At 45.7% G+C, this 16,553-nt stretch overlaps 1 protein-coding gene across 1 annotated transcript in view; it reads left to right on the plus strand.

Annotated features, from left to right (window-relative positions):
• The first annotated feature begins 15,001 nt into the window (after window positions 1-15,001).
• LOC141147990 (uncharacterized) overlaps window positions 15,002-16,553 on the plus strand; it is a 31,470-nt gene continuing 29,918 nt past the window's right edge. The window contains exon 1 of the mRNA XM_073635146.1: window positions 15,002-15,131. Coding sequence (XP_073491247.1) covers window positions 15,002-15,131 — 130 coding nt within the window. The remainder of the gene's footprint in view (window positions 15,132-16,553) is intronic.

Consider the following 16,553-nt stretch of genomic DNA (forward strand, 5'->3'; position numbering starts at 1 on the left):
AACAACTTGCATAGTTCTTTCATAACCCGGGACATAAAAGGTGTACCCTGGTCTGTAAGCAGTTCCTTACAAATACCCACGTGGCTAAAAACAAGAGATAGCTCTTTGGCTATGGTTTTGGCCGAGGTATTTCAAAGAGGAATCGCTTCCGGATAACGGGTGGCATAGTCCAATATAACCAAAATGTACTGATGCCCCCTAGCAGACTTCATTATCGGACCTACCAAATCCGTTGCGATGCTCTCAAAGGGGACCTCAATGATAGGAAGAGGTACCAGCGGGTTACGGAAATGTGGCATAGGTGCCGACTTCTGACACACAGGGCAGGAGGAACAATAATTTTCTGTTTCCTTCATGACCCCAGGCCAATAGAATCTCTGCAATACTCTCTCTCTGGTTTTCTCCGTCCCCAGATGACCTCCAAGAATGTGCCCATGGGCCAATTCCAACACCAACTTCCTGTAAGGTTTGGGCACCACAAGTTGCTCAATGGTTTCTTCTGCCCTTCGAGCCACTCGATACCCGTACTTCACTGTGGAAAGGGACCTGCTGTAAGTGCAAGTCTTTTTTAGGTTCACTAACTCGCCATCTATCACCACATTTTCCCGTGCCTTGATAAGGGTGGGGTCTTTTAACTGTTCTGTGGCAAAATTTTCCCTGTGAACCTTGAGATCCGAAAACTCCACAGACGGCATGTTTTCATTTGAGGATGTTGGCTCCTCCCCAGTTTCTTGAGTTTCCCCCGCCAATACCGACAAGGGAAATTCTGGAGAGTCCTCACCACTCTCAGAGGAAATCTGGTCATCATCTTCCTGGTCTATAGGGGTACCAGTGGGGGGCTCAGGACAATCTCAGAGTTCCCAGAACTTTGGAAAATCCCTTCCCACAATGGCATCATGTGGTAAGTGAGACACTAACCCCACCTGATGAGAGAGGTTACCTTTGTGGGTCTCAAAAACCTCTGAAGTTAAAGGATACTCTCGGGTGTCCCCATGCACACAAATAACAGCCACCTTGTTATTCCCAGAGACCTCTGTAGTAACTAATTCAGCTTTTATCAATGTCACCAGGCTACCTGAATCCAGCAACACATCAACATTTTCACCATTAATACACATTTTACATAAATGTTTCTCAGGTCCCCGAATGGCAGTGCATGCAACTGTCGCAAACAGTGACTGACGTCTGTCTCTTATAAAGTCACATTGCATAGGTTCATCCACAACTGGGAAATTGGCTGCAATATGTCCCTCTTGCCGGCAGCGGTAGCAAATAATCTTTTTCGCTGCCTTTTGCAGCCTGGGCTTCCGGGGCTGCTCCCGCCAGACATTAGGTTGAACCTCCACCCTCTCACTCTCTCCACCCTCACCCCTTGGAGTCATCTTACCCGCCACTGGGGATGGTCTGGTCTTAGGGTTGAAAGTCCGTGAGTCCCTGGAAGAGGTAGTCAGGTTCTCTGTAGCCAAGTACCTCTCAACCAGATCCACAAGCTTATCTGCAGTTTTTGGGTCTCCATGGCTTACCCACTTTTGGATGGCAGTGGGAAGAGCTCTCAGGAAACAATCCATAACAACACGTTCCACAATGTTTGGTGCAGTCAAAGTCTCTGGCTGCAGCCACTTCCTGCTAAGGTGAATGAGATCATACATTTGAGACCTGGGGGGGTTTTCCAAGCCGTAAAGTCCAGTTATGTACACGCTGAGCCCAGACGGCCAGGGTGACACCCAGCCGTGCCAATATTTCAGTTTTTAGCACCACATAGTCTTTTGCTTGGTCCGGCTATAGGTCATAATAGGCTTTCTGCGATTCCCCCGTTAACAGAGGGGCCACAAGTCCAGCCCACTGCTCCTTAGGCCACTTTTCCCTTTCAGCAGTCCTTTCAAATGTGGTCAAAAACACCTACGGATCATCCTCTCCAGTCATTTTTGTCAGTAAACGGCTCACACCAAAGGATGCAGTATTAGTGGAACCACTTGCCTCACTGGTCTGCGGACGTTGCTGCATTAATGTCTCCATTTGTTGTTGGAGTCTCTGTTCTTGCATTTTTAACAGGTCTATGAAGCGGGCCTCAGATTGCTGCTGGGCTTGTTGCTGAGCGTCCAGACTCTGCTGGTGAGCTTTCTGCTGAGCTTCCATACTCTGCTGGTGAGCTTTCTGCTGAGCTTCCATACTCTGCTGGTGAGCTTTCTGCTGAGCTTCTATACTCTGCTGGTGAGCTTGCTGCTGAGCTGCGAGGCTCTGTTGTTGAGCTGCAAGACTCTTTTGCAAACCCTCATTTGTCTGCTGCTGATTTGCATTTGCTAGAGCCAGCTGTCTCAGTATCTCCTCCATGCTGGCCTTAAAAAAAAACCTGCCCCTGCTTCTCCACCAACTGTGAGGGGGTTAGCTCGGCAGCGGGTGTGTGTGACCCCCTGGATGGGTTCACCACACAAAATCAGGCACAGCAGACAGTGTTGTAGGTGAAACAAAAACAAAAGGTGCGGTTTATTTAGACTATATGCATTGAAAAATAACAGCAAAACAAAAAGAAACATGAAAAGAAATCCTGGTCAGCTTGACCGCTTACTACACACGTAGATTCCCTATCTAACAATTGGGTGCAGCCTTGTGCTGCCCCAGTCCCTATCTCTCTTTTAGAAGTTTGCCACACAGGCGTTAACTCACCACACAGGACAGATGCCACACTCCCCAGTCTAAACACACAGAACTGGTTCCAGGATGGAGCATCTCCCTAAGCATTCTGGGGTTTTTTGTATAGGTCTTTATGAGCCCACTTACTTCAGCTGGGCTCATTAACTCTTCTCCTGCAGGACTCCCAGCACTCCCCCTAGTGGTATAAGTCGGCATAAAGCCTAAATCTAGGGCATACATATTTTCCATCCTGGATGCAACCAGGTGATTTTACCTGCCTGCTGTCACACTGCCCATATGTATCAAGTTTTAGGAAGACAATTAGAAAAGTGATTATAGTGCACTGTGATTGTGATCATTTCTTGCTCTTTTTCTTTCAGCAAAGCCCACAGTGTCCGGTCCTATAAAACTGTCTTTTACTGATTCTACATACATAAATGGATTTTTATATAATTTAAGAGCACTTTTATTGTATGGACGTAGGTCAATGACAGATTTTAAAGGGGACGACCCAAACAGAGCACATAACTATTTCTAACAATTAGTATACTGTAAAGTCAAGGGAGGTCTGTTTTTTTTTAGTCCACACAGTACTGAAGCTTGATGACCCTACATCAAAAAACAAAGTATAGTGGTATCTGCCCGTATGTATCAAGTTTTAGGAAGACAATTGGAAAAGTGATTATATTGCACTGTGATTGGAATCATTTCTTGCTCTTTTTCTTTCAGCAAAGCCCACAGTGTCCGGTCCTATAAAACTGTCTTTGACGGATTCTGAAGATGTTTTGTGCTCCCTGGATATAGAAAAATTTTACCCTAGTAATATCCAGATCAAATGGAATGACAAGGAGACTTCAGATCCTGGCAAAATATCTCAAAATGATGACAGAACACACACAATTAACAGTGAACATAAACTTCCTGGGAGCTTCTTCAGTCTTCCAGACCCTGTGGTGAGGGTGTCCTGGAAACACGACTCCATGGAGGACTGGGAGAGCAGAGAGATGTCTGTGCTGGATAAAGGTACCAAGAATGATCAGATCCAGAATTTACTAAATAGAAATGAACCGGGATTGTGTTAGTGAATAATTATGCAATCATATGAGAAGCTTTAGGATTATTCAGTCATTGACCTTGCTATGGCAAAATCATTAGGGATATCTGACATATCAGTTAGTGTACATTTAGTATTCGGGAACTGCTGTTCTTTGCCATTGCAGGCAATGGGACAGTTCAGTGAAAGGAAGCTATAGTACAGCTTCCATGGTGGTGGAGGTAGGTAGAAAAGAGTGGACATAGTTGGCACTTTTGCTGAGTGTGTCTTACAGGTCTGTCAGCTCTATTAACCCCTCTGTGTCAGAAGATTATGGGGCAGGGGAAGAGGGGCCGGAGGATAAGGATCTCAGGTAATGTAGGAGCCAGAAGAACAAGGGCCAATCCTACTGTCTGTAAGTAATGTGTTTTTCTATTTTTGTTTCACTTCACTTAAAGTGTTACTAAACCCCGGACCCTGCATTCACTATATCTGGTCTCCTACAGTACACAGAACATGGAAATGCAATGATTTTAGTAAATATAAACTGCTAAATACCTTTTCTCATCAGCAGTATATAGCAGTCTTGTGACTTCTATCAGTGTCTGGTAAAGCTTGTAGGAGAAGTTTTCAAACTGTACTGAGCTGTCCTATGAGGCTGCAGGACCCCTGACTTTCTGTCTGGACAGTGCTGATTGGCCCTGTGCTGATCACATGCACTCTCCCAAGGAAAAAAAAAAAAAAGCCTCTCTAGCAATACACACCAAACTGAGCATGTGCAGTCTGACTCCATAGGCTCTGTGTTATCAGGAAATTGTCAGGGGACAGTGGAAAAAGGGGAGGGTCAGAGAAGACAGGATCAAACAGCCTTTTTACACAATGCGGAGGCTTAACCTCTTATGTTCCACAGTGAGTATAACAAGCATGATTTGCTGCATAAACAGACTGATTTTAGAAGAATTGGCTGCTCAATGACCAGGCCAGTTTTTGCGATACAGCACTGCGTCGCTTTAACTGACAATTGTGCAGTCGTGCCACGCTGTACCCAAGCAAAATTGACATCCTTTTTTTTTCCCACAAATAGAGCTTTCTTTTTGTGGTATTTGATCATCTCTGTGGTTTTTATTTTTTGCGCTATAAACAAAAAAAGAGCAACAATTTTGAAAAAACACAATATTTTGTCCTTTTTTGCTGTAATAGCCCCAATTTTTTTTTAAAAAAAGCTAATTTTTTCCTCAGTTTAAGCTGATATGTATTCTTCTACATAATTTTAGTAATAAAAATTGCAAAAAGCAATCGATTGGTATATTGATTTATATTGGTTTGCGGAAAAGGTATAGCATCTACAAAATAGGGGATAGATTTATGGCATTTTTATTATTATTTTTTTTTTTACTAGTAATGGGGGCGATCTGCGATTTTTATCGTGACTGCGACATTATGGTGGACACATCGGCCACAGTATAATGACGGCGGCTGGTTGGCAAGTGCTTTAAAGCTAGACTCACTTTACCTAATCCCCCCCTACAATCCCCAATGAGGGAACTTTCATCTACCTTTCATTTTGTAACTTGGAGCTTGCACTAGTTTAGAAACTGCACTGTCACTGCAAATTTTACACCTCTAGATCAATGAGAACCAGAATGAACGAACATAGAAGCAACATCATGACCAAAAAGGATAAATATTCTATATCAAGACACTTTCTAGAGTGTCCCCCCCTCCCCCCCTTATAGAGGTGATTTTCCCACATATACCATTTATGGCCATGGAAGCCATTGAGCACCTATAGTTAGATTAGGAGGGTCCCCACCTGCTTGGCTGGGGTCCTCCTGCTAGGACATAGATAGTCTTTGAGCATGTTCAGTGTAGACGTTTTTTTATGTATGATTTGTTCATGTGTATTTGCAACAGTATATGTGTATTTTCATTGGGTTTATTTTATATCCCTTGCTATTTACCAGAATTCAGCGGGTACATGGCATTAGAAAGTCTCCAGATGTTATTGTAGCACCTATTTTAGGTGCCCTACTTTTCACCATGGCTTTTAGATATCGGTTTTAAATTGGAGGACACTCCAGGGATTGCTACTGGGTGGGGTGATCTGGTTTGACTCCTCATCACCTAGCAGTTGATCTCTGGTTTGTCTTTGTCCCAATTCCCTTATTATATAAAAAATATTTTTATTTTTTTTTGTAGCTATGAACACGTACAATGGGTCAACATGTGTGCGCATACTTGTGCACATGTGTTGTGTTTACATTCCCATTGACAATGATTTTTTACTGATATAATTTATTAATATTATTTAATTATATATATATATATATAATATTTATTAATTATATATATATATTATTTTTTTTTTATTCAATTCTTATTCCAATTTCTATTTCGAATTTTAAAATAATTTTAAATTTTAATTTAATTTGAATTTTTAATTCTTTGACACCAATATAGATTTTTTATGATTTTATGCATCTAGTTCTATACCTCCAGATGTATGTACGGGACTTCATGTATGTGCAGTTCTGTGGATTCAGTTTTTTTATATATGTATGTAGACCAGGTTTCCTTGTGTGCATGTCCTTCTGGGAGGGTGTGTGTATATATATGTATGTGTATACATATGCACACTCCCTGAAATGGTTTTTGCTCCAAGATTCATGATCCACTATGTGGTCCAATACTTTTGTATGGACTACAATGATTCCATCATGTTGCACCACCTATTTCATATCTGGGGACTTTCTAATGACAACTTCTACGAAGTTGGTTTCCTCTGTCTGTTGTGCTTTATGGTTTCTGTGCGTCCCTGCCACCTTCCAGTATTAGCCTTCCCACTTTGGCCCCCCCTCCCTTTCCCTCCCCCCCCCTTTTCGATCCAGTTTATTTATCTATCTTTTTTATTATGTTTACACTGGGTCAATTCAGGGGGGCGACTTGCATGTAATATACATTGTCCTGAGGTGCCAGTCCATTGTGGATGCGTGCGCATCCACACTCCCACTGCTCTTTGCGAGCGTTGAGGTCGCGGCTGTTGGAGGTAGCGGGTGGAACGCATATCCACCCGCACTTCTGGGCCGCGTCTGTTGCGCACGCGCGAGGGGAAGTGACGTCTGGGCCAGCCGGTATTCGCCGGTGGAGCGTAAACGCACCCGCACTTCCTGGTCATTGAAGCGGCGTGCGTTCCACTGGTGACAGATGGCGACTGAAGGCCCCCGACATCTGAACAGGTATTTGCTATCCCCACAGTACCCCCCCAACACACGGCAACTGTAGAGGTGATACAGATAGTACTCCTGTCAGACCACCTCCGTTTGTCAGCCTATGGAGTTTACACTTGCACACCATGGCCATGGTAATACTCCTGCCCGACCACCTCCGTTTGTCAGCCTATGCAGTTTATTTTTATTTTTACATACTAGGATATGGTCAGTCATTAACCCTACTATTGATTTGGGTACAGTATAGCCATCGATATGTATGGAATTCGGTAGAAAATCACCCTGGGTCACTATGGCGACTGAGTGACACTAGGGAGGGCCCCACTACCCAAACGGGGCTGTGATTCCTGTGTGAGTGGATGTGGCCTCTACGGGCTGGTGCTGGTGGTGATTGGGATGCATAGTTACACGCACACATATATAGAGGAGCCCTCACTAGTGAGCAGTCACAACCCGCTTAGGCTCTGAAGAAAGGGGTTCTCCCCCGAAATGCTTCAGCCATTGCTTCATCCACCTGATGTCCGGTCCCAGTTGTTTGATGTTTGCTACTGCTCACCTGCAGCTATTGTTCATGCCTGACTTTTACGCTCGTTTGTGAGTATCCATTTGCTGTTTTAACTTTCTTAAATAAATGCTATTAGTGGTAATGCACTAGGTCGGTGCGCCCTCCTTTCTTTAATACCCATAAAAAGTCATTTACCTGGTTTATATTTAAAAAGTCAACCCAGTATGACAGATTATCAGCCCTTGATATTTACAGACATTTGTAAACATTTTTTACAAACTGTCCATAAATTTAATGACGATTGGCAACCCTGTCACAACATGAAAGGAGATTTTTCAAGTAATCTAATATGTCTGTATTATTCCAATGCTGATGTTAGAAAATTAAAGTGTATGCCGTATCCATCAAACTCCTTTAAAGTGATGTACAAACTGTTACAAAATAATTACATTTTCTTTTTTAAATATATGATGAGCTTTTACAATGTAAATCTTTTTCTACATTTGAAAACTTTTAATAATAAAAAAACAAAACACGCTGTCTCCAGGTTCCTTGTAATGCTTATCATAGGTTTAAAAACCAAGGTCACATGATTGCCACTAAAATATACACAGAGTTAGAAATGAGAGAAGCAATATTATTGTCATGCCTTCTTTAATAAGGCTTGTGATTTTCCTATTTACCCTTTGATTTAATTAGATTGCTCTATGCTGCCATCTAGCGACCATTTTGCATAACTGCGCTATATCTATTTCATGTAGTCATTTAGTATAGCTGGCTAGATTTGGTACATGAAAGCCTCCGTACTTTCAATCCCATCAGGCCTTGCATCAGCTTCCTCCACCATTTTCATCTTTTCCTACCATGGAAGCATACACATCTGCTGCTAAGCTCTACGTTAGCCATCCGGATCCATCTTCGGTATGTTTACTAATTGTATCTTCAGCTAGATAGATAGGCACTAATTGTATGATCTTTGTTAATTGCATTTTGTCTGTATCTGTTACAGTTTTACTCTATCTTGTATCAATAAAAGTTCAAAAGGATTCTGCGCCTACTGGAATGCATTGGTATGAGAGGAGTTAACAGTGTGCCCGAATACACCTCAGTCACGTGTAGTGAGGGGTAGGGATGAGCTTCGTGTTCGAGTCGAACCCATGTTCGACTCGAACATCGGCTGTTCGGTCGTTCGCCGAATTGCGAACGATATGGGCCGTTCGCGCCAAATTCGTGTGGCGCGTCACGGCCCATAATTCACTGCGGCATCGCAGTGCATTGCTGGCTGATGATTGGCCAAGCATGCACTATGACCCGCATGCTTGGCCAATCACAGCGCCGCCTGAACAGAGAGCCGTAATTGGCCAAAGCCAAGGAGGCTTTGGCCAATTATGGCTCAGGGAATTTAGTACACGCCCCACACTATATAAGGCCGCCTACACGGCGGCCCTGTGTAGTGTGTGTTCCGGTGTGCTGAGAGATAGAGAGAGAGACAGTGTCATTTGATTTGAGTTAGATAGATTAGGCAGAACAGTCAGTCAGTTAGCTGCACTTACAGTGTATTGTGTATATATATGCATCCCAGGTGTTGCATATATATATATATATATACACTGTATTCAGTTTAGCTAGATCCGTTCCTGTTATCTTCTAGACTATTTACATTTAGTGCAGTGCGTCCTGCTCACAGTGTTCAGCTAGATCCGTTCCTGCTATTTACATTTAGTGCAGTGCGTCCTGCTCACAGTGTTCAGCTAGATCCGTTCCTGTTATCTTCTAGACTATTTACATTTAGTGCAGTGCGTCCTGCTCACAGTGTTCAGCTAGATCCGTTCCTGTTATCTTCCTACTGACAGGCAGGCTTGTCTGGTTACAGTATATAAAGCTACCTGAAGAAAATTACAGGTGTTCTATTTGATCCTATTAGTACCACGGTCAGGCAGCTAGACTATTTACATTTAGTACAGTGCGTCCTGCTCACAGTGTTCAGCTAGATCCGTTCCTGTTATCTTCCTACTGACAGGCAGGCTTGTCTGGTTACAGTATATAAAGCTACCTGAAGAAAATTACAGGTGTTCTATTTGATCCTATTAGTACCAGGGTCAGGCAGCTAGACTATTTACATTTAGTACAGTGCGTCCTGCTCACAGTGTTCAGCTAGATCCGTTCCTGTTATCTTCCTACTGACAGGCAGGCTTGTCTGGTTACAGTATATAAAGCTACCTGAAGAAAATTACTGGTGTTCTATTTGATCCTATTAGTACCACGATCAGGCAGCTAGACTATTTACATTTAGTACAGTGCGTCCTGCTCACAGTGTTCAGCTAGATCCGTTCCTGTTATCTTCCTACTGACAGGCAGGCTTGTCTGGTTACAGTATATAAAGCTACCTGAAGAAAATTACTGGTGTTCTATCCCAGCTTAGTGCAGCTACAGGCAATTAGTATGTCTGGAAGGCCAAGAAGGAGAGGCAGACAGTCACAAGCCAATAAGAGAGGGCAAGCAGGCTCTGTGTCTAGTGCTGGTCATGGAGACGGTGCATCCTCATCAGCACGTGGCCATGGGACACGCTTGGCCTTTTTTTCGGCAGCTGGCCGTGTTGAGCCGCAACATGCGGAAGACTTGGTCGAGTGGATGACCAAGCCGTCCTCATCCTCCTCATCCTCTCTCACCCAGGGTGCTTTGTCTGGCAAAGCAGCGGCCTCTTCCCTCAGCTCAATGTCATCAGTGACTCCTTCCCTAGCTCCACCATGTCCTCCCGAGGATTCCCTCGAACTGTTTGACCACAGTGTTGGGTACATGCTCCAGGAGGATGCCCAGCGTTTGGAAGGCTCTGATGATGATACTGAGCTCGATGAAGGCAGTAACATGAGCACGGACAGAGGGAGTGCCCAAGAAGGACAGCAATCTGGCAGTCATGCTCCCCCTGCTGCAGCATACTGCCAGGTTTGCTCCAGTGATGAGGAGGGAGGGGATGATGAGGTCACTGACTCAACGTGGGTGCCTGATAGGAGAGAGGAGGAGGAGGCGGCACATCACCAATGAGGCAGGATGCCCTCCAGGGGCCAGCCTAAGGGCAGCACATTGACTGCATCACACCCCAAAGCTCCACATGTGCAGGGCGCTGCAGTCTCTGCGCGTTATTCAAAAAGTTCTTTGGTGTGGGCCTTTTTTGAGACCAGTGCATCAGATCGCACCGCTGCTATTTGCAACATATGTCTCAAGCGTATCTCGCGTGGCCAAAACATCTCCCGCTTGGGTACCACATGCTTGACCAGACATATGTTGACCTGCCATGCAGTTCGATGGCAAGCGTATCTAAAAGACCCACACCAAAGAACAAAGAGGATCTCTCCTTGCTCCTCATCAGCTGAGATTTCCAACCCCACTAGACCTCCAGTCCTCTCTGAGACCTGCAGTGAGAGGAATGAAGGTGTAGAATTAGGTGTGTCACAGCCAAGTACTTGTGGGCAATCTGCTTTTGGTACACCGACGTCAGATTGTACCAGGCAAATTTCCCTGCCCCAGCTGCTGCACCGCCGAAAGAAGTTTGCTCCCAGCCATCCACATGCCCAGCGGTTGAATGCTAGCTTGGCAAAATTGCTAGCACTTCAACTGCTGCCTTTTCAGTTGGTAGACTCTGCCCCCTTCCGTGAGTTTGTGGAATGTGCGGTTCCTCAGTGGCAGGTACCCAAACGCCACTTTTTCTCACGGAAGGCGATTCCGGCTCTCTACCGGCATGTGGAAGGCAATGTCCATGCCTCGCTGGACAGGGCGGTCAGCGGTAAGGTGCATATTACCGCTGACTCATGGTCCAGCAGGCATGGACAGGGACGTTACCTAAGTTTCACGGCGCATTGGGTGACTCTGCTGGCAGCTGGGAAGGATGCAGGACAAGGTGCAGTAGTGTTGGAGGTTGTTCCGCCACCACGCCTCCAAAATGCTGATTGTGACACACCTCTCTCCTCCACCCCCTCCTCTTCTTCTTCCTCCATGGCCTCTTCCTCGGAACCAGCGGTGCTCCGTAGTCGTTCAAGGGGCTACGCAAGTACGCAGGCCAAAAGATGCCATGCGGTGCTTGAGCTGGTGTGCTTGGGGGACAGGAGCCACACTGGGGCAGAGGTTCTGTCAGCTCTGCAGGGGCAGGTTCAGAGGTGGTTCACGCCACGCCAACTTAAGGCAGGAATGGTGGTTTGCGACAATGGCACCAACCTCCTCTCTGCCCTCCGACAGGGACAAATGACCCATGTGCCCTGTTTGGCTCACGTCCTTAACTTGGTGGTGCAGCGGTTCTTGGGCAGGTACCCGGGCTTACAGGATGTCCTGAGGCAGGCCAGGAAAGTCTGTGTGCATTTCCGCCGGTCATATAATGCCAGTGCTCGGCTGACGGACCTCCAAAAGGAGTTTAACCTGCCCAAGAACCGCCTAATCTGTGACATGCCCACCAGGTGGAACTCAACGTTGGCCATGCTGCAGCGGCTGCACACGCAGCAGAGGGCCATCAATGAGTACCTGTGCGACTATGGCACCAGGACGGTCAGGGGAGCTTGGTTTTTTTTCCCCACGCCAGTGGGCCATGATCAGGGATGCATGCACTGTCCTGTCACCATTCGAGGAGGCCACGAGGATGGTGAGCACTGACAGTGCATGCATCAGTGACACTGTCCCCCTTGTCCACCTGTTGGAGCACACGCTGCGTGGAATAATGGACAGGGCACTTGAGGCAGAACAGAGGCAGGAAGAGGAGGACTTCCTTAGCTCTCAAGGCCCCCTTTATCCAGACAGTGTTCCTGCGTGCCCGCCGATCACACAGGAAGAGGACGAGGAGGAGGAGGAGGAGGAGGAGGAGGAAGATTGTGTCAGTATGGAGGTGGAGCCTGGCACTCAGCATCAGCAGCAGTCTTTAAGGGATCAGTCCCAAGGAACACATGGACTTGTACGTGGCTGGGAGGAGGTGGCTGCGGACGTTGTTGTCCTTAGTGACCCAGAGGACTCCGGACCGAATGCCTCAGCAAACCTACGCTGCATGGCCTCCCTGATCCTGCAAAGCCTGCGTAAGGATCCTCGTATTCGTGGTATCAAGGAGAAGGACCAATACTGGCTGGCAACCCTCCTTGATCCACGTTACAAGGGTAAGGTTGCGGACCTTATCTTGCCATCGCAGAGGGAGCAGAGGATGAAACATCTTCGGGAGGCCTTGCAGAAAGGTCTGTGCAAAGCGTTCCCAGAGACTGGGAGGTTACAAACTCCTGTTTCTGGACAACGTGTTGCTGAGGCTTCGGTCAGTCAAAGAAGGAGCGGTGGAGTAGGTGGCCGTCTGACCGATGCGTTCAGACAATTTTTTGGTCCGCAGCCCCAAGGTATGATCGGTTCCAGCAACCATCGCCAGCGTCTGTTTTACATGGTGCAGGAATACCTAGGGGCAAGATCAGACTTGGACACCTTTCCCACCGAAAATCCTCTGGGTTACTGGGTCTTGAGGATGGATCACTGGCCAGAGCTTGCACAGTATGCAATTGAGCTACTGGCCTGTCCTGCATCCAGCGTTCTTTCGGATCACAGGGTGCGTCTGTCCACCGACTCGGTCGATCGGCTGACCTTCATAAAAATGAATCAGTCTTGGATCACCACCAGCTACCAAGCACCTGATGCTGATGTAACCGAATAATTTTTTTTGAAATCTCAGATCCCTTCAAAGACTGCCTATGCTGATGCTGAGTGACTATCCCTGAGTAATTATCCTCTTCCTCCTCAATCATCACGCTGATAGCTTGTAAGAACATTTTTGGTTCTGGGCGCCACCACCAGTGCCTAAGGCACAATTTTTCAGCCCCTGTTTAACAGGGGCGTGTAATTACAATTTTTGATGTAATACTTTGCAGCAGGGCTTGTTCCTGCATTCCAACTAGAGTGTCTGTGAGGGGTTGCAGTGTTGTGGCACCAGCACCAGTGCCTAAGGCCTAATTTTTCAGCTCCTGTTCAACAGGGGCATGTAATTACAATTCTTGATCTAATATTTCACAGCAGGGCCCTGTGAGGGCTTACAGTGTTGTGGCCACAGCAACACCTAAGGCCCAAATTTCTGCTGAGTATATAGGGCAGGACCCTACTTTCAAACATCTAACTTACAAATGACTCCTACTTGCAAACGGAAGGAGACAACAGGAAGTGAGATGAAATCTACACCTAGGAAGGGAAATTCTCTCCTGTAAGAGTTAATATGGGAAAACAATTTCTCCTTTCCACTGATGCTTTCCAATCCTTGTTCCACAAAAAAACCCAAATTTTCAAAAAACATTTTTCATTGGGACAAAAAGTGAGGTGAAATCTTCTGAAGAGGAGGAAAGACAGCAAAACAAATGTCACAGGGGTGATAACCCTTCCCTATGTTTTCCAAAAAGCTTAAAAAAGATTTTTTGGCTGGAGCTAAACACGTTAAAAATGTACCCGTTCAAAATTACAAAGAGATTCTACTTAACAACAAACCTACAGTCCCTGTCTTGTTTGCACCGCCTGTATACTGCTGTTCAGAGTATATAGGGCCTTTCCTTATTTTAATTTGGGTGCGGGGTTCCCCTTAATATCCATACAAGACCCAAAGGGCCTGGTAATGGACTGGGGGGGTACCCATGCCGTTTGTCTCACTGATTTTCATCCATATTGCCATGACCCGACATGACATTAAACCCGCAAGCAGTTTTAAATGAGATTTTTTCCTTTAAAAATGACATTTGGTGCAGGGACTGTTCTAAACACGGGAAACACGCGCCACTTTACAGGCATACTATAGACACCCCCCAGGTACGATATTTAAAGGAATATTTCACTTTTTTTTTTTTACTTTAAGCATCATTAAAATCACTGCTCCCGAAAAAACGGCCGTTTTTAAAAGTTTTTTTTGCATTGATACATGTCCCCTGGGGTAGGACCCGGGTCCCCAAACCCTTTTTAGGACAATACCATGCAAATTAGCCTTTAAAATGAGCACTTTTGATTTCGAACGTTCGAGTCCCATAGACGTCAATGGGGTTCTAACGTTCGTGCGAACTTTCGGTCCGTTCGCAGGTTCTGGTGCGAACCGAACCGGGGGGGTGTTCGGCTCATCCCTAGTGACGGGCATAATAATTACAGTGCTAGCAATTCACTGATCAATTTTACCTGCTGGTTCCACAATTTGTTTGTCTGGTAATGATATTGATATTGATAATCATATATATTTTTTTTTTCCTGTTGCACACAGACTTTCCCTGGAAGCCAGAGGTATGTGATATTCCAGTTCCCAATCTTTTCAATGGAAATACAGCAACACTGAAGTGTGAGGTGTCCAATGTATTTCCCAAAGTCCTGAGTGTGAAATGGCTAAAGAAGAAGAAGGACAGTGAACAAAAATTACCTCTGTCCCAGAATGATGGGTACAATATCTCAGATCTCACACCAGAGAAGCAGAAGGATAACACATTCACATACAAAGCATGTATAAAATTTAAGCCATCCATCGCAGATGAGGGAGAAGAGTTTATCTGCAGGGTGGAGCATCCATATTTGAAGGAACCAGTGGAGAAGAGCACAGGACCTCTTACTATAGAAGGTGCCTCAAAACAGCCAGAAATGTGTAACTGTTCTGTATATGAAGGTGGTCCATGGGTATCTAAGGGCTTGTGTCGCTTGGCTTTTGTTGGTATCAGACCTGCTTCTCCCCCATACAAGTCAATGGTAATGCAAAAACAGCTTGAAGCAGGTTGAGTAAAGCCGGCCATAGACGGTTCAAATCTCCGCCGGTGCAGCGGGGACCGGATGACTGGCCAAATGTTTCTTTACGATTGGCATTACCTGTGCAATTCTATCTTGCATCAGGGCGACATGCTCAATCACACCCCTGTGGGGAGAACTCTCATTTTCCCAAGTTTCCTTGGCGATATCCAGCAGTCCTCTTGGGTGTCTCCCATAGAGTTTCTCGAAGGGTGAGAAACCCGTAGAGGATTGGGGTACCTCCCTAATGGCATTCATCAAATAGGGTATTAGACAGCCCCAATTCTTTCCATCTCTATACACCACCTTCTTTAACATTTGTTTTAGGGTTTTGTTGAATCTTTCAACCAACCCATCTGTTTGGGGGTGATACACAGACGTACGTAATTGTGTCACTTTGAACAACTTGCATAGTTCTTTCATAACCCGGGACATAAAAGGTGTACCCTGGTCTGTAAGCAGTTCCTTACAAATACCCACGCGGCTAAAAACAAGAGATAGCTCTTTGGCTATGGTTTTGGCCGAGATATTTCAAAGAGGAATCGCTTCCGGATAATGGGTGGCATAGTCCAATATAACCAAAATGTACTGATGCCCCCTAGCGGACTTCATTATCGGACCTACCAAATCCGTTGCGATCCTCTCAAAGGGGACCTTAATGATAGGAAGAGGTACCAGCGGGTTACGGAAATGTGGCATAGGTGCCAACTTCTGACACACAGGGCAGGAGGAACAATAATTTTCTGTTTCCTTCATGACCCCAGGCCAATAGAATCTCTGCAATACACTCTCTCTGGTTTTCTCCGTCCCCAGATGACCTCCAAGAATGTGCCCATGGGCCAATTCTAACACCAACTTCCTGTAAGGTTTGGGCACCACAAGTTGCTCAATGGTTTCTTCTGCCCTTTGAGCCACTCGATACAGCAGGTCCCTTTCCACAGTGAAGTACGGGTAAGTGCAAGTCTTTTCTAGGTTCACTAACTCGCCATCTATTTTCACCACATTTTCCCATGCCTTGATTAGGGTGAGGTCTTTTAACTGTTCTGTGGCAAAACTTTCCCTGTGAACCTCGAGATCCGAAAACTCCACAGACGGCATGTTTTCATCTGAGGATGTTGGCTCCTCCCCAGTTTCTCAAGTTTCCCCCGCCAATACCGACAAGGGAAATTCTGGAGAGTCCTCACCACTCTCAGAGGAACTCTGGTCATCATCTTCCTGGTCTATAGGGGCACCAGTGGGGGGCTCAGGACAATCCCAGAGTTCCCAGAACTTTGGAAAATCCCTTCCCACAATGGCATCATGTGGTAAGTGAGACACTAACCCCACCTGATGAGAGGTTACCTTTGTGGGTCTCAAAAAACACTGAAGTTAAAGGATACTCTCGGGTGTCCCCATGCACACAAATAACAGC

This window comes from Aquarana catesbeiana, linkage group LG06 (genome assembly GCF_042186555.1).
Source record: "Aquarana catesbeiana isolate 2022-GZ linkage group LG06, ASM4218655v1, whole genome shotgun sequence".
Lineage (NCBI taxonomy): Eukaryota > Metazoa > Chordata > Amphibia > Anura > Ranidae > Aquarana > Aquarana catesbeiana.